The 25,839-nt window shown below is 40.6% G+C and overlaps 1 protein-coding gene across 5 annotated transcripts in view; it reads left to right on the top strand.

Moving 5' to 3' along the window:
- Positions 1–25,839, top strand: part of CEP85L (centrosomal protein 85 like) — a 150,379-nt gene that overhangs the window by 119,892 nt on the left and 4,648 nt on the right. For all 5 annotated transcript variants that reach the window (XM_021294443.2, XM_065056745.1, XM_065056744.1 and 2 more), the window contains 8 exons: positions 11,201–11,318; positions 13,124–13,300; positions 15,560–15,712; positions 15,985–16,139; positions 17,827–17,944; positions 18,268–18,318; positions 23,825–23,932; positions 24,306–24,519. In XM_021294443.2, coding sequence (XP_021150118.2) covers positions 11,201–11,318; positions 13,124–13,300; positions 15,560–15,712; positions 15,985–16,139; positions 17,827–17,944; positions 18,268–18,318; positions 23,825–23,932; positions 24,306–24,519 — 1,094 coding nt within the window. The remainder of the gene's footprint in view (positions 1–11,200; positions 11,319–13,123; positions 13,301–15,559; positions 15,713–15,984; positions 16,140–17,826; positions 17,945–18,267; positions 18,319–23,824; positions 23,933–24,305; positions 24,520–25,839) is intronic.

Genomic DNA, 25,839 nt, shown 5'->3' with positions numbered 1-25,839 from the left:
GCCTTGAAAAGTATTATTTTAAAATGAAATAAAATTATTTTAAGATAATAAAGCTTGTCTATTTTAATTAGTGCAAAGTGATGGATATTTAGAAAGATTTTACAACAGGTTTGTTGTGTTTTTTTTTTTTAAGAAGAGGTAGTGTTTTCTATGACAAAAATATTTTTGGTTTCACTCGTGGTGAAAATGATATATAGCTGCCTTCCAAAATCATAGAAATAGAATCCCATTATAAAGCACTACTGTTATATTTCTTATTAGATAGGATATTAAGAAGGCTGATGTGTGAATAATACCGTTCTTCAAGGAGCTTAGTAGAAATTTTATATTTTCCAGATTTAACACGTAGGTACACAAGGCCTTGCACTGAGAGCTGAGATGTTGTTTGGGAGTAAACCAAAGTCTTCCAACTCCTGGTCTTAGTGAGCTTGCTTTAAACTTATTTTCAGAACTTGAATTTATTTGGGAATAGTGACCTAAAATAAAAATATAAAGTTTGCTAAAGTGTGGCTAATTAGGATTCAAGATGGTGGTAGTTAAATTACAGAACTGATGCTGAGTTTACAAACTGATGACTGGAGGATGCCGGCAAGATTTGCTTAATTCTGGGGGGATAGAAGCTGGAGAGAGATGGTTTAACTTGCTGTCTGGAAGCTGGAGGAGCAGGAGAGCAGCTGGTATGGTGCTCCAGGCCCCACTGTTGACAGGTACAAGGAACAGCTGGATGAAAAGAATCACACCAAGAACACCCTTCTTGTGCCATTTTCACCTGCCTGTCTGTGAGCCACCAGGTCATTACCCAGGGGTTTTTTAAGGTTAAGCCCCCTTCTGTTGGGAATTGTACTGGGACCCTGCTAATCTGGGAGGTGCAGGAGATTAATATGACTTGGCACCACACACCTTGTTCTGTATAGTGGTGCTTAAATCTGTTGAGTAGCAAATGTGCAGGGCTCTGTATAGGGCAGTATCGTTCAGCTGTTCTGCCTTAATCTTAGTAAAAAAGAGAGGAGGGGCAGGAGAAGGAAGAAAAAACTGCTGCTTGCTTTCCTTCTTTCCAGAGAATGGTAAAGAGGCAACCAAAATCCAGCCCTTCTGGATTAGATTATTAAACCTCCTTATTTTGTATTGGAAATCTAACAGTCTGGAATAGTTGGAAGCAGGTTTCAATAGTCACTAAAGTTATACAAGGAATATTGTTTTCAATGTAAGTCATCATATTTAGATCCTGTGGTGTGTCCCTGGAAATTCAAAGCTGTGCATGGAATTTTTAGAAACCCAAACAGCCACTTGCATCTGTGAATAGATCAAGTGGTTTGATTTTTATTCCATACACTGTATTGAACAGCAGATTTAGTAATAGATTAGTTAAAATTGATTTGTAAGTCCGTTTGGCATCACAAGTGCATATTTTTAAGTATAAATGTACACAGCATAAATGAGTGGATTTAAAAGTGGTTTTGGTTAGCCTTTTAAAACTACTCCAGGAATCACTGCCAATTTAATGAATAGCTTGAAATTGTTTGTCTGCTCTTAAAAAAATGGTATGGAGACCATACTTCCAGGAATCAAAAATGTGGCATGAGGAAGGGAACCTGGCACATGTGTGTATGCAGGTTGCCATGTCACTACTTAAAGGTGTGAGTCCTGTCTTCTCCACATAAAAGTTGTTGCTGCAGGCTGTAAGGATTTAAGGATTTTTGTCTGTAAGAGGAAATCTGCTGCTGTAACATTTATTACTAGGATGTCTGTCGCTTACTGTAGAAAATAATTGGATTATATCATTTCCTTACTACTCTGGCAGTTTAATGTGTAACACTACATTATATTTAGCACCAGAGGGAGCCAACAGTGTTTGTATTGGTTTAGAAAATTACAACATCACATTTCAATTATTTTGTGTTGCTTCTCTGTTCAGTACATCAACAACTCTGAAATTACAGTGTCTGGTACGCTTGCAAATGCCTTTTTAGACTGGCCAACCACCGTGGATGTCTCTAGTGTGGTCCTGGCACTGTTTGTTTGGCAGGGACTGCATATAGGGGGTGTGTGAATAAATGCCAAATATCTGAACATATGACATCAGCTGCTGAGAGTAACACTGTGCATGCGATGTTCTCTTCCAGACAGCTTAAGGGCATTTGAACAGCTTTTTAAGGAAGAGTAGATACAGAAGTATAATTTTAGTGAATAGCTGTCGTTCCTCAAGGCATAAGAACATTCACATTCTTAAAACAAGTTGCTAAATCATTAGCTTTCCATCCATAGCTGAATTATGATGTTTTCATTTGGACAAGAGAATTAGACTTTCTTTGCCTTGTGTCAAGTTGTCCTGACTCCAGCACGTGACATCAAACTGTATGGGCACTTATGTTACTTATGTTACTGCTGGTGTAAAGCTTTTATTCTCTTGAGATGGTCTGTTAGGATCGGTAGCATTAGCATATCCACTTGAGTGATAATTTGGTGTCATTTTTGAGGAAGCTTTGAAGTTTTTTTGCCACCCATGGTCTGAACACATGCATGTGTGCAGGGAGTAGGTCTGTGAGGAACCTCCTCAGAGTGTCTTGCTGTGGAAAATACTCTTTGCTTGCAATAATAGCTCGAAAAAGATGCATTTATCTTCTGGTATCAGCAGTCACCCAGGTAACTTGTGGTTGAAGCTTTTGTATCTTGGGCTGGTAAACTTCCAGGAAGATTTTGATGGGGAGTAATTATTTTAGCAGTTGTAAAAGTTCACCTTTTCAGAGGTAAATACTAGTAACATCAAAGAAATGGAATTTGTTAGCATTAGTTTTTCACGTAATAGCCTGTATCTTGGCATTAGTGAGAGAGTGTAGGTCTAAAAAGGACTTATCTGACCTTTCTTCCAGGCGCTAGGGAAGACAAGCTGTAGTGGTGTCACTCCTGATAGATGTCTGTGCTGTTGTTATCTGCAATAGTAGATGTTCTGCAGCCTTGCTGCGTTGGATAGTTTGGTGATTAATTAGCTGAAACATGAGGAAACTTTTCCTAATATGACTTAGTCTTTCCTTCTAGGTCATGTTTTCTAGACCTCTGGTAGCTTTTGTTATTCCTGAAGATCTCTCCAGCTGATGAGTACCTTTTCCCTGAAGTGTCCAAACTGGCCGGTCGAGGCCTCCCTGCAGCTGAGCGCTCATCTGCCTCACAGGCCATGCTGGCGTAGTGTTTGCCTTTTGCTGTACAACATGATGTGCTTTCGGTCAGCTGCAATCCCAAATCCTTTTCTATGGAACTGGTGCCAAGCCATTTTCTGTCCTGTAGATTCAAGTGTCTTTAGGAAGTTCTAGTATTTAGCAGAGCTGAGAACAGCAGGGGAGGTGCAAGGCTTGCTCTTTATTCATCTTGTCAGGAGACTGAAGAACTTGAAAAGCCGCCCCTGTAGGAGGAAGGGTGCAGTCCTCTGAGCAGTCGTGTCTGTGTCCCACTCATGCTGCACACCCCCCTGACTAAGCAGCCCAGAGCATTTCGGAGAGTGCAGTTGCTGACTGTGCTCCTGCCTGCCTTGATTCAGCACTAGCTTACCTCCTGTGGGCCAGGCTTTCATTTCAAATTCCTGTGCAAGCCCGAAAAGTCACTTAAAAAATAACAGTCACTCCAGAACAGTGATCAACTCTGGACTCGCAGTGGCAGTGTTCCCATCTTCTCTTCAAGAGAAGTTCTCCTGTGACTGGTAGGAAGGTAGTATTGACTTTGAACTGCAGGCTCTTAATTTCACCCAACCCCCAGACTTTATTGCATAGGAAATTTGAGATAATTTTTTCTCATGAGCTTTGCTGATGTTGGAGTTTTTTGGCATTGTCTTCCAAATTGCAGAAAATGTATTCACATTGTTTTCAGGACTTTGTTTACTACTGATCTCTTTCCCTATCGGTACTCTGCACGTTTGCACTTCTGGTCCCAAGGGATCATGCCTTTAAAACAAAGGGATATAAAAATTGGTATCCAACTTCTTAAGCAACAAAACAAAGCAGCATACCTCCAGCTGTGGAGTGGAATAAATTATATCCGTAATACAGAAGGATCCATGTTATATTTTACTTTGCATCCTGATTCTGAGGAATCTGCTCAAGCATTTTCACCTAAAACAAGTCTTTCTGGTTAAGTCATGATTTTTGAAGGTAAGCATCAATTGTTATTTTATTTTTTATGAAGTTACTAGTGTCCCTTCTGTGGTGGAAGAAGCTCTCTCCTAAAGTCCCTGAAGTGTTTGAAGATACTGAAACTTTATCTTGATTTGTCATGCAGGACTTAGATTTACACTAATTGAAGGCTCTTAAAAGTTGAGGGCAAGAAGTGCTTCTCTGGCAGATGTGGGTTTCTAAATGCTCTTTCATGTTAGAATAAGTGAGGTTAACATGGGTTTATAGAGAACAGATGAGGTGGTCCCAGGTTGAAGAAAATGTGGTTTATTTCCAGACAAATGCATATATGAGTGTCTGTGCTGTGTAAGCATGTGTCCACAGATCGCTTGTCCTGTGTGAATATGAGAAAATGGTGTGCATGTCAGTTATCTCTTATTGATGGTTTTGAGACATACACAGAAGCACTTTGTATATTTAGCAGCTTATTTATTATTAATGCTGGTCTCTGAAGACAGTCCAGGTTCATTTCATGCATGTTCAGCTGAATGCTATTCTTTCCTATTCACATCCTTTGTGCTGACTGGAGCTTTCAAAGGGGATTGTTTGAGCTAACGGACAGAACTACAAATGAATCAAAATCAGTATCTGTGTCCCTCTTCCCCTGCCAATTGATACTTCACTTTTACAGCTTTAACTTTCTTTTTGCTCATTTGAATGGATCCAGTTAGCATCAAGTGGCAGCAGTAGTCTTCCTCTGGATTCTAGCCAGCTTTGTAAGTAGAAACACAGCCACCCTGGATGGAGGGAGCTTGGCTGCCATTTCATGGGGCACAGTAGGTTGTCTTCCCTGTGTTTGTCTGGGGAAGATGCACCACCAGAAGCAGCACCTTACTGTTTGTGGGCAGAGAGACTGCAAATTTAGTAGACCCATAACTGAAACACAGACGTGAAACCTTTTTTGGTCATTCCTTAGCCCACATTTCTAAGTCCAATCTTTAAATACCAGTGTCCCAGTGTGGTGATGCTCTTACCACTAAGGCCAGTATTTGACCTGCCGTTCTCCCTTCTCAGATTTGCAGAAGAGCACTAACTCTTGCTGGCACAGCAATGCCGGGGTGGGCGCGGTTGGGGGTGTCCCTGTTCCAGCTGGGGCAGCTTGGTTGAGCAGTACCCATGGTGTGCGGGAGAGGGGATGTAGAGCCCCAGCTGTGCTGCCTGGACTCTTACCTCTCCTCCTCACCAGCCCTCCTTAGTCAGTCCCTCACCTTCAGTGTTATCCCAGGGCCCCAGCTCCAGGGACCAGCCCCACAGTTTTGCTCAGGGCCAGCATTGTTCAGGCTGTCCCTGTTTTTAACCCCACAGCTCCTTCAACCCCAGTAACTTCTCACTCTGCTCTCTCCCTTCCAGTCCCATGAGGGCCAGGGGTTCCTGGGGAGCGTGAGTTGGTGGTCAGGGGGCCACGACCCAGTGAGGGGCTGAGCGCTGATGTCCCAGGGCACAGCAGGAACACCAGCAGCCTGTCCTCAAACAGATGGGACAGCACAATGTTTAGTGCATTTTCTTCTTGTCATCTCCGTATACCGACTGAAAGTGAGCTGCATGTTTACAGACCTGGCATTAGGTGAGCTAGAAACAGTTACTTGATGTTAGGGCACGCTAATTGTTATGTTAGAAGAGAAGAGAGTAGCTGGTGGGCTGTTTTGCCGTTTGTAAGGGCTTTAAAAGAGTGTTTATTTTCCTTAGGTGCGTAACTGGTTGAAAGTACGATGGGACTTACTTTTGCCCTCCATCCCCTCAGCATGAGGAAGGTGGAAGTTTGAGATATTTAGTGAACCATCTTTTGCAAATGCTTGCTGCTCAGAATTGACTTTCTGCCCAAACATAGCAACATTCAGGAACAATGCCTTTTGCTTTCTTCTGCTGCAAAGGACATTGGCAGAGACCTGCCAAAACCATGCTGGCATATGTCACCTCATTGATTTCAATCCTTCAAGTGTGGGCTTTTAGCTTCCTGATAATTGACATGCTTCAGCTTGATTTAAATTGTTGGGCTCACCACAGAGATGACTGTGTGGGAGTGGAGGTATCTATGGCAGGCAGGAAGCCAGGTAAGAACTACTCTCCTTAAATGCCGTGAAAATAGCTTTACAGAATCAACATCTTAGGTAACCTAGTCTCTAGTGCCAGTGGTTTGTGTAGAGATAAGCTGGTAATTCTGGAAAGGTGAGAAAATTCTGTGATCTGCCGTGATACGTTTGTAGCTTTTCCTTCCATGTAATATGTCATCGATCTGCAGCAGCGAAACACGACTGAAGCCTTGAAATATTGTTTACAAAAATCAAGAACGCACAGTGAAATAAAGAGAACAAAAGATGCGTGCATTTTACAAGACCTGGAAGTAAGCCAGAGTCATTACTTTGTGAAAATAGTGGAGTTTTCCATAAATAATCTAGCTAGCATGTGAATAACTGACATGTGGGAATTGGGACAGCAGTGGTGGTTATGGGGGACAGCAGAATACATAGCCACCACTTAAGTCATGTATGTTGGATAACCTGTTACTTCAGCTAAGTTCTCTCGGAAAGAATGCACCTGGGAGCAGCTCAGGGAGGATTCCATCTCAGGATATTTATAAATTGTGGCTGGAGGTTCCAAAAATTGGGTGAAAAGGCATAGTCCAGGGTATCAGTGAGATTTTTAGAATAAAAGTAATAATGACAGTAATGGTAGTGAAACTATTAACAAGTAGGGTTGCTTTTGAGGGGAAAAAAAATAAAGCAAGCCTTAAAATCATTGTATCTGAAGAAAAGTACTTGACAATGCCTTCACTGTCTTCATTGTAGAACTCTTCTGTGGGTAACTGCAATGGTCTTCTGTGTACCAAAATCTTCTCCTAGGTCAAAAGGAGTTTCAGGGGGTTTTTTTGTCTGTTTGCTTCTGCAGTGCCACCCCCCATTCCTGGAGACAATATTACACTCTGAGGGACAGCTGGAAAGATTTATGCCATAACTTTTTGTGAAAACAATGTTGTTAGTGTAATGTTTGTATTAATGGACTGGATAGAAGAGTTCAAGTTTATACATCTTTTAATGACATTCTTCTGAAGCATCAATTTAAATAAGGAATACTTTTAAATGTCCCTCCCAAGAGGATGTTTTTCATTCCTCCTGCCTTTTGTGACTTTTTTTAACAAAGTTTTCTCCCATATGAGTCTTTTTGGTTGATTGGTGGCTTGAGAGAAGGGTATTGCCCCCTTTTCTGTTCTCCTGAAGTCTGAGTGTAAGGTCGGGGACATGTCAAGACAGACATATGAAGATAAACTTTATGGAGTATTTTCTCTTTAGACAAAGGAGCTGAATGTAACTATGTGAGAACTCCTGTGACGTTCGTGTAATACGCCAATAACCCTTTGCCATCAACATAGAACTAACACCCACTCATGGAAAAAAAAACAAAACAAAGCAGGGAATTTTTGAAGGAAAGTCGTTTCCATGGCGCTTAGGTACAGAATTTTCTTTGAACCTGGTTGTGTGAGCGGTGGTCTGGTTTCTGCAAACGCGAGTCTCAAGGGTGGGCTCCTGTCAGATTCCCCCATGCCTTGAGCTCAGACCACAGCCCACACCCATTGGTATGCAGATGGCTTCTGGAATCACAAAAGGTTGAGGAGCTCCATCTCTGAAGACCTCAGTCCTGTATAAGACTGAATGATTAGAAGTTCCTGCATTGAAAGTTACAGGAAAAGGAGTAAGTCAGATTGGTGCAGTGCAGCTGCATAGCTATAGCATCTGTGGCCAAAAAAAAATATCCTTTTTTAAAACATCTCAAACCCTTGGGAAGAGTTGAGTGTGTTAGCAGCTGATCAGAGAAAGGGAAGAGTAGAGTTTGCCAGCATTGGTCCCAACAGCTGCAGAGTTTCGGTCATCTCTAGTCTGGCCCTCCACGAACACAGAGGATTCGCACGAGTTTGTAAATGTTAGAGCGGGTACAGGGTGACAGGAGTGTTGCTGCCTAGAAGGTAAAATCCCTCAGTTTCAGAATTATTTATATCTGGTTTGGGCCTACCCAGAGAGGCAGTTGCCCTGTATCTGAGCAGAATTTTGGATACCTTAATGCTGAAGGTTGTTTTGTTGTTGGTTTTTGGTTTGGTGTGCTTTGTTTTTGTTTGTTTTTGAAAGTGCTGGAATGATTGATCGATAATAGGGAGGCTTCTGGGGACAGTGTTCCCACTGCAATACGTGAGCTGTGTTTCTGAGAGCATTTGAACTTCTCTACATTCCCGTTATTTAAAGTTCACAGCCTGTGGTTATGCAGAGGATTAATAGTAACAGCTGTGGGCTAACAGGATTAAAACTGTCTTAGCATATGAGAACATCAGTGATAAAATGCATCTGGTATGAAGTCCAGGATTGTATGTAAATAGTAAATATGTTTCTATGGTGCTTATCTTCTGTTCTGCTTGTGACTGCTGGGCTGTTCTCAGAATTTTTGTTTCTGGGTGTCGTGAGGTTAATGATATTTTCAGAGAGGCAGTTATGTGAAGAAGTCGTGGGATCTACACAGCCTTAAAACATTTGTATGGTGTGTTTTGTTGGCAAGGTTTTATAACGGGGGAGAGGTTCATGCTTTGCAGAGTGAAAAGAAACAAGCTAGTTACGCTCTATGCTAGTGCAGCTCTGCTTCATCACGGATTAATGTGTCTCACCTTTTTCCTGCAGGGATTTGGTAAGGTAGGGAAAGGATTATGAAAGGAAATATGGTAATGTAGCTCAAACTATATTAGAAGTTCAAAAATATTTTAAAACATTTACTCCAGGCTGTAATGTTTAGTTCAGGCTATTGAAATCCTGCCTGTGAAGGAAGGTGCTGCTCAGTTCCAGTCAGCCACAAACAGAAAATCGCTTAGTGCCATCAAGGGATAAGTGACAAATGGATAAATAATTTCAAAATACATGGGGCAAAGATATTTTAATAGATCTGTCTAGTAAGTAATAAGGTCATAAAAAATGAAAAATTACTTCTGTTTGTACGTTAAGACAACTCACAGTAGATAATTTTGGTATCTGTGACCAAGCATGCACAGAAGTCATCAAGGTTTTCTGTTTTCTCATATGGTTATACAAACTCTTGTGCTCATATAAGGTCTGTTACAAGTTAAGAGCAGATTCTTTAACTGATCTTAAATCCACTTCTTCCAAGATAAGTGTGAAGCTTTTTGTTTGTAGTGTTATCATACAGACACCAACCAGAAGTGTCCAAAGTCTTTGAGTGTTACGTACTACTTTTCTATTTGTACAAGCTTGTTCCATGTAGATGGTAGAATGGAAGAGGGAAGCCTCAAAATCACCTGTGGTGATATGGAATATTTTAAGGCTTGCGATGGAATAATGTAAATACATTCGGTTGCTCTGTTTTTATGAATTGCATTGAATGAATTGTTCTAAGGTACTACCAAATTGCACCTTGTTTATGCTGTTTTTCCATTCATCGTTTTTCTTTCTAGATAAAAAATGTGGAAACATAAAAAAGATATTCTGTAGGCATGCACCATGTCTTCTATAATGTGTATAGCTTAAAAGTTTAACTTGTAATATATTCATTATTTTTGAAATACTTGAATTCCTCTTGTAAACCAGATAATTGGGACACAGTTGGCTGATGACTAGCTAGGACAATGTATGTAGCTAAGATACTCCCTTTAATTGGGTTTTTGCATCTTATTTTTCCTCTTAAAATTTACAGTTGACATATTTTCAACTAATGCATCTTTTGTGTTAGTTTATAGGGTGTATAATGCATATTTTGTACACTTACAGTAAATTTTCCAAGATGCTCTTCTTAAATATGACCCTCTCCAAATTTTAAAAAATCAAACCCACTCGTCTATTTTTCTGTACTTTTAGAGGATTTGCTTTTCCGCTGTGTGCACTGGCAGGTCTTCTCCCTTGGAAGTTAACCTGCATTTGCCATTTATCTTCTCTTAAGATTAGCTTTAGTCATCTCAGTTCAGCAGCATCATTTCCAGAAAAGCTGATCATACTGGATGCTTAGAGGTGAAGTTTTGAGAAACAATTTCGTGCTTGCATGCAAATATGTCCTGGTATTAAAAAAAAAAAGAGTAAAAAGGGAAAATAAAAGGAGTGCACAAAATTGCTTTTAAGCTTACTGAGCAGGTTGCTGTGTGTGTTTCTGGTGAGTGCTGAACGTGCCATTCTGGGGTCTGTTTTTGAGGTGCCCATCACTCCCTGGAGAGCACAGCGCATCTCGCGGGCTCTAACATAGGCTGGGGCCCAGACCTGTCTTCTGTTTGCCCTACTGCTGTGCTGGTTCAAATGCAGTCATGATTTAAATAGTGATAGAATTAAATAGTGATATAATAGTGATACTGTTTCTGCTGCACACTGGCCAAGCCATTGGTGTAAGAGGTTAATTCTGGCTTAGTATGCAGTGAGCTATTTGTTCTAGGGGTAGAGAACATCTTACGTAAAGCAGTTGAGGAGAAGGTCTTAAGGAAAGCAAAAGGAAAGACCTTGCAGGAAAGCCGTGCTGACTGTCTTACATAATGAGTTTTTCTTCTTAAGTTCTTTCTGCTCCCCTTGATTTGTAAATCTCCTCAACCTGTGTCAAAAGTCGGTTTTGGCAAAAAGAGAGGGGCTGAGCAGAAATCCACGTAAAGATGTCAGTTTTGCTTGTTTTCATTCTGCTTTCTGTGTGCTTTTTCCTTCTTATACTTCTGGCCCTGGGAGCGAATGACAACAGAAGCCTTTCTCAACCCCCTCCAAATTGATATAGTTTTACAGTCATATTTCCACAAGTTTTGTTTATTGTTGCCAATTGAGCAGAGATCCTTTGCGATATGCTTAAGTTATTATACGTGGCAACTGTGGTTTAATAGTTCATATCCTGATGAGACTCCAGTTCCAGTGGTAAACGAGACAAGTTGCGGTTTGGCTGCTGTGGGGAAAAAGTCCACAGCTAATGTAGATCCAGGGTAATCTAACAGCATTGTTACAGTCTTCTTCAGTATAAGTCTTAAATTCTATGTTTTTTTAATCCCTGTGCCGTTCTCTTTCCTTTCTAATAAAATCTGTGTATTACAGGCAAAAGCAGCAAATTAATAATTTACATCAGAGAATAAGGGAGAATGAATTACGAGCTCAACACGCAAGACTGAGCCATCTTGCAAACTGCGAAGAACCTTATGTGACTAATTTGCAGGTAGGATGGATGTTTTACTTTTAGCAAAACTTTCCGTTGCCTGGTTACTGACACCTGAAAGCATGTTCAGAATTTACTACAGGCTAAAATGTAGAGCTTTTGTGATTATTGATGGTTGTGTATTTGTATAGCTGTGAACTGCATGGAGGAGAATACCCTCGAAGTGTTGTAGTTTACTTTACATTTGCAGAAATTTAAGTTACATTAGCATTATGTACATACTTGTTTTGAAATCTGATAAATATGGAGCAAGAATAAGGGATTGTGACACTGTAAGAACAAAGGTTTAACAGCCTGACTGTAGCACAGTTATACAGGGAGGTATTAGGAGATGAAGTAGTTTTGCTAAGAGTATCTGAAAGCAACTTGATGGAAGGTTTTCTGAAGAGAAGGAGGTGCTACCCAAAGGGGTGGTTAGATTGTATTGATAAATAGATGAAAGAGGTGTGTGAAGACAGACTGGTGGAATACTTTTGCAAAACACATATCCAAAAGGCAATGCAGAAAGACAATATTAAAGACAGATTTGCAGAGAAATAGCTTTTCTGTCCCTCTTTTATTACTTTATCTTCTGTCACTAACACTGGACCAGGATGTCAGCTGGTGTACTACAGCATGACATTAATTATATCCTTAGAATAACACAGCTGTGCATCAGGTGACAATCTGGTTTGTGTGAGACAGGAGAGAAATTAAAGTAGAGCCTTGAAGTTACATACTCAAAAACTTTTTCAGACATCTAGGAATGTGGTTTTTGCTGCTTCCAGAAGTTCTTTGATGAAATTCTTCAAAATTCTGTCCAGATTAAGAGTTAAAAAAAAAATACTGCAGAAACTGAAGTTTTAGTGTACATATCTTAGTGTACCCCAACACGCTTTAAATAAAGCAGCAGGTGCATTCATCTTTCATAATTTAAAGAGTTAAGAAAGTTTATAATATGTTGGAATTCCTGCTTGAATTGTGTGCCTTGTACAAGATTCACTTGCAAATGCAAATCTCGTGTAATGGAGGTTTTAATCTCTTAACGCTTTGCTGAAGGAATATTGCTAGTTAAAAATACTGCCTGTGTAATTCCTTTAAAGACACCAGTTGATGTTATTAAAAGAATGTTGAAACTGAAAGCCTAATAGGGTGCATCTCCTTTTTCATCCCAAGTGCAGCTAATTTCCATTTTGTGCTTTTCTGTCTGTGGGCAGTGGAGGTAGAAGAGTAATATTGAATTGCGTGAAATGAAAGGGGAGAAGGATTTTGGTGTACAGGCCAGAAGGTAGGAGGCCTGCCTTCTGGTTGTAGCTGTATTCTTAGGCTTGTCCTTCCACCCTTCTGCACCTCAGGTGTGACAGCTCTGAGGTTTGAGTAGTACTAATGTTCTGCTTTGGAAGGATCTTGAGACTGGAGCATCTCTTACTTTAATATAGCCATAGCCATTTAATAGAGTGCTTTTCTTCTTAGAGGATAGTATGATAATGCAATGGCAGTGATTTCTTTTGAAAACACTTTTTGTTTGGATTTTCAGGTGTTTCCTTTGGAAGAAAGGTCACACCTTTTCCATTAATCTCAGGGGAAAGTGGCCCCACAATGTTCATTAGCTTGTGTTGTGAATGCAAAGGTGTCCAGCTTCTTTACTTTTTTTGCTCCAGATTCCTGAAATACATGCTATTACTCTGTATTTTAGTGTTTGAAAAGCCAAACCCCACCCTTCCTGACAGCGGAAGAAGATGCAGGACTCTTTTCTGCTGTGCTGCCTAAGCATATGGTGGTATATGTGTGTTCATTTGTATGATTATTTTATTTCTTTTTTTAAGCAAGCACAGTATGAGAGCACATCACTGCAACCTCACGTTTCAGAAAGATCAACATCCCACCTTGAGGAGCTTGAGCGAAAGATCGCAGCAGCTGAGAATAAGGAATTACAACTCAGTGAATTCGTAAAACAAATTTCAAACAAATCTAGTGAGGAGAAAAAGAAGATGGAGGAGAAAGTAAGTGTCTTTCGTGTTCCAGATTTCCTTTTGACATTGTTACAGCAGCATATGTTTTATTTGCTAGGAAGAATCTTAGTATGTGGGTTGCTGAGCTGTTCTCAAAAGGCAACTAAAGTGTCTGTGATAGAAAAATTGATAGTTAGTGATTGTAGGTGTTGGCAATGGATAAATCTGAACTTGTAGTTAATGCATCCTAAAAAGTTATCGGTTAAACATGCCTTGAAGAAAAGCTCGTAAGCTCTGAGAATTCACATAGCTTAAAGTGTGTATTATTACAGTAAATAAAGTATTATTTAAAACCACAGAGTATGAAAATTAAATTTCTATTTTTAGCATGGCCTGTAAGTGCAGGCCTCATATTTTGAGATGCACTTAGAGCTTGTACGTGCCTGCTCAGCAGGAGTGATTCTCTTGTAGCTTTGCTGGGATGTGCAGAGTAGACTTCAGTCTGAGACAAGGAAGGGGCTTAGAGGGCTGTGTTCTGGGCAGGGCTTTCTTGACAAGGTGTTTCTTTGGTGGCTGAAATAATACCCAGAATTAGTTTTGAATGTTCTCATAGCCTTCCTTCATTGCAGGCAGGAATGTGCCATTGGCCAAGCATCTTTTAATTAATGTTTGGGGATACATTGTCACTGATACCCTCTTTGGCCTTACTACAGGACTTAGATTTATGTTAATGCAGGTTCCAGAGGTAGGAACAGTATGATACAGTGAAGTGGCACGTGGGAGGACAAAGAAGAAAGCATAATTCATCTTGAATTCTGCCTTGCCAATTCCTGTGACTCCTTCAGTATGCTTTTCACTAAGGGTAGCATTCAGGAGGGGCAGAAACTGGATGCAGCTGCTTCTTCCTGCCTCAGCTTTTACTCCGTGTGTAGGCACTGCTGCAGCCTGATTCACCCCCTAACACCCTTCCATTCTGTTTGCTGAACAAAAGGCTCTCAAGGAGAGAAAGGCCAGGGAGGGGGAGCATGTGCTTTGGTAATAAAATCAGTGCTGTTCTGTTTGAAGGAAGACTGTGGAGGGAGGAAGGAGCTGTGCAGCATTCCCGGTGGGGAATTCTCTGCTCTGCTCACCCGGAGAGCAGCCCAGACCCAAAGGTTTGGTGTCCCGGGTCAGCGACCGATGTTAGGGGACAAAAACATAATTTCTGTACTGATGAGAGGGATTGTTGCCAATAGCTGTGCTAGGGTTATTTCTGAGCGAATGTCTGACTTTGTGGAGAAGGGAAGTTTTTTCATCCCAAAACCAGATTTGGCCAGGGAGTGGGGAAAATGGTGTTAACATTGAGGTGAGAGAGAATTCCAGCCTTTTGGCAGTCCTTGATTTTGTGGCCCATATAGAAGGCCATCTCTGGAAGAAACTTTCCAGATATTATTTACTTAAACTTTTCAGTAGGCTCTGTTACTGTTGCATTGACAGTGTCACACATTTATTTCTCAGTGAGATGGGTGTCTGTAGCACCAAAGTAGAAGTATGTTTTGCATTTACTGTAGTTGGCAAGTGTTTGTTATCTGTGGATTACTACAACTTGGTTCTGGCAGTAGAGATACTGGTTTTTATTAACTTGGACTATGACTGGAACATACTCTTTTTTTTTTCCTGCCTTCCTTTCCCCTTTTTTCACCTAGGCAATAAAGCAAAGTATAATAAGCACCAGGAGTACAAACAAAAATAAAACAGTAGTAAAAAAACCCCAAACAACAACAACAAAAAACACAAAAAAAAACCCACCACAAACTTTTCCAGACTGATAGGACAATTAAGAAATTAACCCAAGAAGAGCTGGAGCCAAAAATCTGACTTTCATAGTCTTGCAGTTACATCAGAGGTCATCAGAACTGAATAGTGGCTTTCTTAAAGCATCTTTTCTACAGGCATCTTAAGTCCCTGTGTTTTAAGTTGTTTTCCAGGCCAGAGTAAGAAGAACTAAAATATTTTGTTATCATTTGTTGCATGTGAACTTCCCTACTGGTGAAATAATAAAGAATATTTAAACTATTGAATTGTAATGTTTTTATATCACAAGGTACATGGAGTGTTCTGGGCAGAGGTGAAGGAACTGTGCTTTGAAGTCATGTGTGGGTCGGTGACTTAATGCTGCTGGGATTAATCATTCTTTGGTTTTGTTTTCTGCAGTAACCAACCATTTCATGCAGCTGAGAGTACAATTCTTGAAGGCTGATCAGCATCTGCTTCTAAAGCAGGTCTATTTTTCACTGTAATTGTAAAACATTTACTCTTGCTTTCTTCTAGCTTAAAACTAGAGACCGATTTATTAATAGCCTGAAAAAGAAATACCAGAAAGAGTCTGAGCAAAACAAAGAAAAACAAAGACGAATTGAAACGTTAGAAAAATATCTGGCTGACCTACCAACACTGGATGATATAGAAGGGCAGACTAAACAGGTAAGGTAAAGGGAGTTTGGTTTACATTTTAAAAATACAAGTAAACTACCTAATATCTGTTGTCAGATCTTATTGTTTCAACACATATTTTTCCCCGTCTGTTTAGGAAGAGAAGTATTTCAATGTTTTAGAAAGCACTGTAGCTATTAGGGATTCTCATACTCAGATAAGTGAAATGGGACCAAGATTAGACAGAAGGTAACTGCAAGGCTGTGGCCTGCTGCAAGACCTGCTAATGTGACATCGTGTCTGACTAATGTAACCTGTTTTAGCTGCAAATTCTAGAAGAGAAGAATAAGGAACTTCAAGAAACTATGACTGAGTTGGAAAAGAAGCTCGCAGAGGCCCGATCGCAGTGCAGAGAGAGAGAATTGCAACTGGTGTGTCAGAAGAAAAAAGAAAAAGAGCTGGTCACAACAGTACAGAGGTACGAACAGCTGCTTGGGCTGTGCCCTGAAACGGGTGTGTTTCCCACCCAATGTCAAGACCTAATGTTATTTACACGCTTAATCTGTTACAATGCTGATGATTTTTCATGGCATAAATCTGTTACTGTGCAGAATGACAATGTAGTACAATAGGAAATCCGGTAAGATTTTGATTTATGTCAAGTTGCAAGTAATAACACAGAGAATAGTCACCCTAGGACACTCTACTATTTTTTTTAAAGATGTGGGACACATGCAATGGCATCATAGGAGGGAATCAGTTTTGATAATTTATGTGGTTGTTACTACAGTTCACTGTCCCTCCGTTGGATGAAGGTGCATGCCACAGGAGTCTGAAAGCACTTCCAGATAAAATATAGAATAAATGTGTGCAGCAAAGGGGCGTTGTATAGAAGCTGTCAGCACTTGTATTTGATAACTAATCCTGCAGAAGCTGTGAAAAAGCTCCTTGGATATTAGCTGATGGGTGTATCGGGGAAGAGTCAACATTTTGATGAATTATAGCTGTTTCTTACCTTTTCACTGAGGATGGGGGTAATTACAGAGAGATTTAGCTGTAGCTAATCTGCTGTCATTGAACTTGCGTAACTATGAAAAAACAAATGGGATAGATATCCACGAGAAGATTCCAGATGAGACATGGAGACACTGTTACTATGGTACATTGTAGATCAGGAGAGCTACTTAAATGCTTATTTTTGAAAAAGGGGGGGGATGAAGCAGGAGGGAATCAGTTTTGATAATTTATGTGGTTGTTACTAGAGTTCACTCTCCATCCATTGGATGAAGGTGCATGCCACAGGAGTCTGAAAGTGTTTCCATGATGAAAGGCAAGCTGGTTGGGACACCTTGCCAGCCAAATTGTTGATGCATTGTTTCCATCTTACCAATGAAAGGCCTTTTTTCTTCCTGCCGTCATAATCTAGAACAGGATCATTTTGTCTTTTTTGAAAGCCTACAAATAACTGAGATGGCCTCTGGTTTCTAAATTAGACAGCAAGATTAACACTAATAAAATGTATTTCCTTTCTGAGAGCGGGTGAGCAGGCAAAGGCTCTGGCTACATGGAGGAGCTTGAGTTGAGCTACAGAGGGTCTGAAGGTTGTGCCCTTGTGTGGGAGCAGCTGGCAGGAGTGTCTGCAAGCGCCCCCTTACACGTCACAGAGGGCATGAAGGACAGGCCACCAGTCCTCAGTGCAACCTCTGGTTCTGGACTCTGGGTTGAGCTGTACATGTCACAGTGAGAGAGTCTGATTTTGAAGCTCTGGTAATTTTGAGAGGTTTAAAGACTCCTCTGATCTGTGCTGGTGCTGGCTTTGCCTCCCACAGGAGCACAGAGCAGCTGTGAACACCACCCCTCTGCCTGCTCTCCCTACACCATACTGCTCAAGCTGTGCCTTTTGGGAGATGCAGCACAGAATCTGGCCCATGAGACCATTCCTGCGTGAAGGAATCTCTTCTTGTCAGGGCCACAGTAACTTCAGTAGTTTAGGCTTTAGTATCATTCATCCCCTGTTGGCTTGCTCATTCATAGGCTGGATTCAGCCTGATACGGTTTTACAGTTCTCGTTGGAAGATCGTGCAACTTTCTAATTTTTTACTAGAACACACAGCTGTTTTTGTTTCGGCCAGTGCATTTACTTTTTCTTTCATGTTGAATGACAGTTTACAGCAGAAAGTAGAAAAATGCCTGGAAGATGGTATTCGTCTTCCCATGTTGGACACAAAACAGCTTCAAAGCGAGAATGAATGTCTCAAAGAAAAGAATGAGAAAGCCAGTAAGGTGAGTGTGCAAATGATCTGCTGGGGACATCTTTAACCGTGAGTCCTGCATTTCTTTAATCTTTTTTAATTTTAGAAATAAATATCTCACTGAGGAATTATACCCTTGTTGTTAATTGAAATTTCTTTTCAATACCTATTTCTGTTCAGTGTGTTTATTTTGCTTGAATTTCCTCTTCTGTCAGAGTTAAACTCTCTGTCTTATCGTTGACATTTTCAAAGATCCCATTTAAAAATCTATGGCTACACACCTTTAAGGTGATTTTTTTAAAAAAGCATCTAAAGAGATTGCAGCTTTTTAAATTGCTCAATTTTATATTCTAGGTCATAGACAATCAACAAAATCAGATAGCCGGACTCCTTTTAGACATGCAGGTAAGGAAGTGTGTACATTCTGTTATTTACTCTGGTTTGAGTTCATAAAGGTAACATTGCTAAATTAGAATTTCATCCTTTTCCCAAATAGGAAGCAAAGGTAGAAATGCCAAGAACTTAATCTTATGGCCTGTAGTTGACCAGTGGTTTTTTGCAGGCTTAAAATGTTGTTGATGTTTGTATGGTTTAGCACATTGCAAATACTTACCATGAAGTGAAAAACTGTTGCTATGTGGCATCCTTCTTCTGCTGGTCTAGTGGATGTCATATGAGAGCTGCCTGTTTCAAGTGTGAGGATTGCCTCTGTAACTAACAGTGAAGCCTCCCATCCAACTCTGGGTTTCAGATGATCTTCCAAAATACAAAAAGTGGTATTGATGAAGAGCTTCACTGCTGACATCTTTAGTAGAGACAGGTGCCCTTCTAAATCGTGCCGCTTCACATTTCATGTTGTTTAAGCAGGTCCCTGTTGAACTATTTTCTGACACATCACTCACTTTGATATCGTAACTCTCTTGGCGGGTCTTGGGCACCTAGCGTGGAGCCAAGGATTTCTCAAGACAGCAGAGGTTGTCAGCTGGGAGTCAGTTGTGGCTTCGTGGATCAGATTAACACAACAGGCCCCTGATGCTTGAAAGTTACTTAGTGACCAGAGTTTGTTGTGGAGAAAAGGAAATGTTATACAGGTAATAGGGAAGAAGGTATGACATGCTCTAGAAAAAGCCGAGCATTTAAAAAAACCCCAAACATCTGCTTTCAGCAAATCCTGAAGCCAAATTAAATTAATTCTAGCTGCATTCTTCTTCTAGATTGGCACATCTCCACATTTTTGGCTTCCTCACCCTCCAGAAAGACTGAAGTGACAGGGTTGTCCTTTGAGAAGGTGCTTCTGCATTGGCTCTGTGTACATTAGGTTTGGAAGAACAATAAAATCATAATAAACAATCAACTGAATGCCTGCTCCTTCCAAACTGAAAGGGAGCACTCTATGGAGCTCGAACCCAAATAACCAAGAGACAGGGAACTACTTGCATACTCCTGGCTAAGAGAATGTGCTTTCTTATTTCACTCTGCACACTGGAGCCAAGTTTGCATATTTGTAGCTGTTGAAAGTAAATTATCTTCCACCATTAAATTTGTCCTTTCTCCACTGTGCAGGTAAATAGCAGGCTTCATTCCTGTCTACAACCATATTTTTGCTTAATTAAATTAAAATGTATTAAATACCTCTGTAGAGAAGCAGTAGAGGAATTTAAGTTGCAACATAACATGCATCTGTTAACTGAAAAGCAAAATGATTTAAGCTTCTCTTTGTTTTAGGAAGACAAAATTTGTCAAATTAAAATATTTTCATGGAACAGCCTGTTACGTGCAAAAGTTGTGCCACAGGAAGATGCGGTTTTTGATGTTTCATAATTTTAAAAAACAAGTTCAAATTGAGCTCCTTTTGAGATCCTCTTCATAGTTTAGTTAAGAATATTTACAGATACACTGTGTGTATTTGTTGTGTTTATAAGAAATATGCACAACTTGCCTAAATGTATTATCACCAACCTAAATATTTTCATATTTCCTGAACTTTCTGATCTATTTCTCTCCATCACCTTTATATTGAGACTAGCGATCCTCATGCATGTTACACAGGTGGCTGTTTTGTGTGCTTAGTTTGAAGTGACTTTAGGGAGCTGAGACTGGGAGATGCTGAGTGGTTGTGACAGTCTGTGAACAGAGGGGTGTTCTGTCATCTGGGATTTTCTCTTCTCCTCTTTTGAGGTATTTTATATAAGGACAGAAAATAAGATTTGAAAGTGGTATTAGCCCTCAAATTACTTGTAGACTACAGCAGCTTCTTTGTATGCTTGATGTCCCTTACCTTCCACATTTGTTCCCTGGGAAGCGTTGAAAATTAGTTCATTAGAAACAGAAATCCCTTATCAGCATAGAGATACAATTTATCATCTTCAGCTCAGAAGATCTCATTTTATTCCCCATCTTCTACCATGTTGTAAACTTATTCTTGAGAAGGTATTTTAGTTCATTGTTTTTAACTTGCAAGCTGAAAACAAATTCTGTTTCAGATAGCAGTTTCTATTTGCTTGTAATCATAGTGGAATGATTTTGATCTTCCTTGTATGGTTTTGCTTGGTTGATTTGTTCTTATGAGTGTGAGGGATTAAAATTCTGGTTGGTCTTGACAAGATGTCATGCTGCATATATAACACATCTTCAGAAAAATTAGGGATGAGAATGGTGTTTAAAACATCTGTATTTACATGGTTAATGTAGATATCACAAACAGGTTTGGTGTGAAAAATACAGTAGAAATAAGTCAGGTTGTACAATGCCTATGTTACCCAAAGTACATCTGTCAGTGCTGTCCATCACAATAAATACAAACCTGGAAGTGATGCCACCAAATTGTAAGTTTGGAAATTGTATGGAAAAAGTAAGGGTGAAGTACAAAGGACTCATAGCAGTGTGAGCACTGGGAAATCAGAGAACTGTGGGCTTGGCCAAGCTGGTAAGCATGTGTGTTTTTTCTGAGCTTTATGTTAGCAGAGGATGTATCTTTTAGAAATAAACACTGATTTCCACTTCCAGTAGTTCCTGTTAGATGGTACAACTCATGAGCTGAACATGTGCGCATTATTTGGAGTATTCTAGAAATTGTTTTTGGAGTAGTTTGCACATTCATGTAAATTTAGCAGCAGATGCAGTTCTGAAAATACACTGGGGAAGGCAATATTTCCTATATTCCTTACCAGGTACACAGAAGGGCTGCACAGTCAAACCTTCGATGTTTGGCATTGACACAAACATGAAATGTGGGAGTGGTCGTATTGTTACATGTGACTAGGGCTCTCGGTGTCCTTGGAGAGAAGCACATCAAACACTCTTAAAATTTGGAGATACTTGGAAGCTGGGAGGGTGTTTTGGGTACCTGTTGTTACTGTATTGCCCTGTTCTCCTCCTTTTCCCAAAGCATCTTCTGTTTGGCTGCAGACACGCAGCAAGAGCGACCTTCAGTCTGACTCAATATGGCCATTTCTCTCAGTAGGGAATGTTTTTTAGAAAAACTAAAGGAGATGGGTTAACGCCACTGTGGGTCGAGCTCATCTGCAGGCACGGCGAAGGAAATGTCTGAAGCAGAGCTATTTCCTGCCCCGAGTGTTTCCTCTGACGTGGGGCAGGGCCCTCGTTCTTCCGCCCCTTCCTCCCGCTGGAGTGTGAAGCTGCGACTTCTCGCACAGCTTATCTTTAGGATGCACGTTACTGCAGCTCTTCCTTTCACAGGGCACGGTGGGGGTGAACTGAGAAGCAGGTCAAGTGTGTGAAAACAGCTTTAAAAACAAGCAGTCGTTTCTGGGCTCTGACTACTGATTCTTATTACTTACATGAAAGTAAGGTGTGGATTTTTTTAGTCCTTATTGAGTATGTCAGTTTTAGCACCACTGTTTTCCATTTGTGCAAAGGGTGTGACAAAGTACTGGCTTTTCTCACTGCGTGTGGGGTGTTGACCTGACTGTGTTGGGAAATTTAGTCAGTGGCCAGGCCATTGAAAACTCCACTTGCTGTCAGCCCAGCCTTACCTCTCGTTGCTTCCTGCCTTCTTGTCAGCACTAATAATTCTTAGAGCTGGCAAGTCAATTAAATGGCCTCTTGGCCACGTGATAGGCCACACACATGATAAAGGGCAGGCCTCTATATAGACATCTTCTCCTATGTGCTACAGTCCCCAGTGCTGGTGCTCTGAAAGTTCCATTCTTCATATGTCTCAGGAGCAACTTGCACAAGAGTAAATTTGGCTTCTTTTCCAAAGCCAAATTGTTTTCCTAAGGCACCAAAGCCAACATAGGTTGACACAATTTGCTTTGGTTCAGTCAAGTGGGGAGCTTTGATTTTTTTTCTTTCTTTGAATAAAGCCGCAGAGTCACAGGGCAACAATTTAAACATATCTCTTACTGAAGAGCAACACTGATCTTTCTGTAGCATTTTATTGAAGCTACCGTATAGAATTCCCTGTGAGACAGTTCTCTGCTTTGGAAGAAGTATCAGAATTATCGTTAGGATTGTTCCTACAGAGATTCAAGAAAAAAACATTTTTCTGGAACAGTGTCATTCCATAAATCAGTCAAATGCATCTTCTCCCTCCATCATGGACTCTGGTCCCACTCTGTGGAAGGTTACAGTCAAACTGTGCCAAGGCACACGCCATTTTCACCAGTGCTCTAGCTGTATTTTGAGCATGATGGGATCAGATTTGCATCTTATAATTGAAATCGGGCAATAGGTTTTATATATTAACGTGCTGAGCTAGGAATGAGGAGGACACTTTATATGCACTGTGATAGCACAGCATTGGATTTGTGAGTAATACCATTAATGACAAAAGAGGATTTTTTTTTTTTCTTTGTGAAAGCTGAAAGGATCTGTCTGTTTTAAAGTGTCAGGAGTGTATCTAATCCCTATTCATTGTTACTAGTATTCAGATACAGTGGTTTGAATATCCCTCTTTCTGAATTTTGCCAGATGACCTTAAAAGACATATCTACAGATCTAAAAGCCCACTAGTGGAATAAATATGAGTGATTTTAAAAACAAAGACACCTGTGGTCTCGCTGAATTCATTTAAAAAAAAATCCACTTTGGAAATATCTCTGAATTTTTCCGTTTCAACTCTGTAGGTGGAAACCGGGGAATTGACAGCAGCTGATTCCGTGTTGCAGCAGTTATTTGTTGCTGCTTGTGACTGATGTGGAAGTCAGTCCTGGAAAGCTCTAATACTTAAGTAAAACAGCATCCTAGAAACCTACTGCTGTTTTCATTACAGAAACTAGTCATTATTGTATCTGTTAAAAATGATACTATAAACTACAAATAAGTTACTTTTTTGCCTGCTGTTGTTTTTTTCAACATGGTAGAGTTGTGTAGACTGTTCTGATTTATCTTGTGTGTTGATGGTTTTAAAGAGGTTGCTGCTCTGTATCAACTGTCAAAGGCTTTCTTCTCAGCTGTGTAGAAGGGAAGCGAGTTCTGTGTTGTGAAAGGTTGTGGGAAGTCTGACTACAGTCTGTGTGGAAAATAAAGGCCAAAAAAATGTTCACTTACAACTTGGAATTGCACGAATGAAGCTTAGCTGTTATTAATTTGCTGCTTATTTAAAGTGAAATAATTTTGTTAGAATAAGCAATATTGCCTGGTTATTTTAGACTTCGTGTATTCCATATTGGAGGAATGCTTTGCATACATAGTCTTTTTGTTTCTAAACAGATAGTGCTTATTTAAAGAGTTTCACTGACATTTGGAATAGCTGTCTTATTATACAGAGAGCTGTTGGGGTCCAGCTGAATATTACCAGGTGAAAATGGTAGAAAATAAAAAATGAAGAATGAATACAAAGCAATAAATAACTGAAACTAGAAAGTTACTGAGGGTGCGTTTTTTGTCAATGCTGATATAAAGTACAAAAATTTTAAACCATTACCTGTGTTTTCATTCCATTTAGTCTATGCAAGAGACGCTTCTGCAAGAAAAGCTGGTAGTTCAGAAGATGACAAATGATCTTGAAGAAAAAGAAAAGAATATAGAGCAGTTAAACAAAGTTCTCTCTGAAGTAAGTAAAGACTCTGAACACCCAACCTCTGACCACACCAGCTGGGAAGAACCTTGTAAATTGATTATGACATCTCATGGTAGGGCTCTATGAGCTTAAATACGTATTTAACCATGCTGGCTGCTGTGCAGACATGTAATAGATACCATCCCTACTTCAGGAAGTGAGAGCTTCAAGAGTGAAGGCTGCTAAGCAATGGTAACATGAACTAGACAGCCAAGTAAGAGCTTTGGAAAGGTAGAGAAATATTGATGACATGTATGGAAATTAATTGTGTTTAATCATATTGTTTGTGGTTTGAACCAGGAAACTTTCTGCTACAGTGCATGCTGCAGACTAACTTTTTGCTTTTTCCTGTTTGCTTTTCACAAAGAACCAAAGACTGATGGAAGAGAATGCTTCCCTGAAGGAGCAGATGCGGCAGATGGAGCAGTCCAGGCAGCCAGTGTCTGAGAAGATGCCGGTCGCAGACCAGTTGTTCAAGGAGATGTCCCATTGCTTGTTTGACTTGAAAGCACTATGCAGTATTCTCACCCAGAGAGCTCAGGGCAAGGAGCCTAACCTCTCCCTACTGCTGGGAATCAGATGTAAGTGATTGTTGTCATTCCAATGCTTAACAGTGTTTTGGCACACAGGAATGACAGTTTAGCTAAGTGGTGCTCAAACCTGGCAGCTGGACAGGCCAGTGTCCCCCTGATATGCAACTTGTGTGTGAAGCGTACTCCTGGAGCTCTCTGGAAAAGCTGGGCTTTTAGTAGACCTGGGCTGCTAAATGCAGGTGACTACACAGGTCTTTGTCATGTCAGGAGAGAAGGTAGCTGGCTCTCCATATGGACCCACCCTACTAGAAAAGAGGGGTGTGTAGCCAGGTGTCCATCCCTCCTGAGACACACTGCTGTCACCCTGGGGGTTCACAGGTGCTTAGTGTCAAACACGTTCTGCTCTATAACCTCATTATGAGGGATTGGACTAGATGATCTTTTGAGGTCCCTTCCAATCCCAAACATACTGTGATACTGTGTGATACTGTGAGGTGAGGCATAAGCAGGCCTGGTGTGGCTGCATCATGTGCTTTTGGTTTAAAGCCCCTGGGGTCAAGTGCTGGGACTATACATCTCCTGTTTGAATGTGTGTCTCTCTGGTTTCAGGCTGGGTTGAGTGTCTGCATGTATTAGATAAGCCTAGTCCTGGGCAAGTCCATCTCCAGTGCTGTTAATGGCACATCTAGTCTTCGGCATGTGCTGAGGTGTTAAACTGAACCAGGAGATGAAAAACAGACTCTTAAGGCCAGTCAGACAAAGCTTCAGTGTACTGAGTTGGTGTTAGGTCTTTTAACAAGCTTACTAAACTATTACATTTTTTTTTTTTACCTGAATGTATCATATTGTTTTCTGGGTGTTAATCAGAATTAATCAGACTCGTTGCTGAACTGGGCCTTTGGAAGGTAGAAAGGTAAAAGTGTAGTGTCCTGTGCAGCAAGAGCTACTACACACCACACAGACTCATTTGCACTGTAACTCTCTGAACCTACTGGGCAGGGCAGCAAATGCCAGTCTTACAGTCCACAAGCCCATCAGCAGCCAGCAGGAAGGATAGTGCGGCTTATCTGTAGCACCATCTCATCACCTTACATGGCCCCATTTCCCAGGCACTCCTACCTCTCTCTTCTGAGCGGCTGGAAACCTCCAGAATCTCTAGAAAATGGCTGTTCTAAGCCAGTTCTTTTTCACTGTTGTTGAGATCTGTTGGACTTCAGCAAGTCTAGATCTTGGTCCAAACAGCAAAGCATGTTTTTCAGAGGTGCAGTGATGGGCTCTGAATTGATGTTAATTTCACACAATACCATGTTTTGTTGGTTTTTCATCACACTAAAGGACGATTTGTCTTGATGTAATTGAAGCGACCTA

The sequence above is a fragment of the Columba livia genome, chromosome 3 (assembly GCF_036013475.1).
Source record: "Columba livia isolate bColLiv1 breed racing homer chromosome 3, bColLiv1.pat.W.v2, whole genome shotgun sequence".
Taxonomy (NCBI): domain Eukaryota; kingdom Metazoa; phylum Chordata; class Aves; order Columbiformes; family Columbidae; genus Columba; species Columba livia.
Note: the sequence above shows the minus strand (reverse complement) of the source record. Positions and strands in the feature narration are given on the sequence as shown.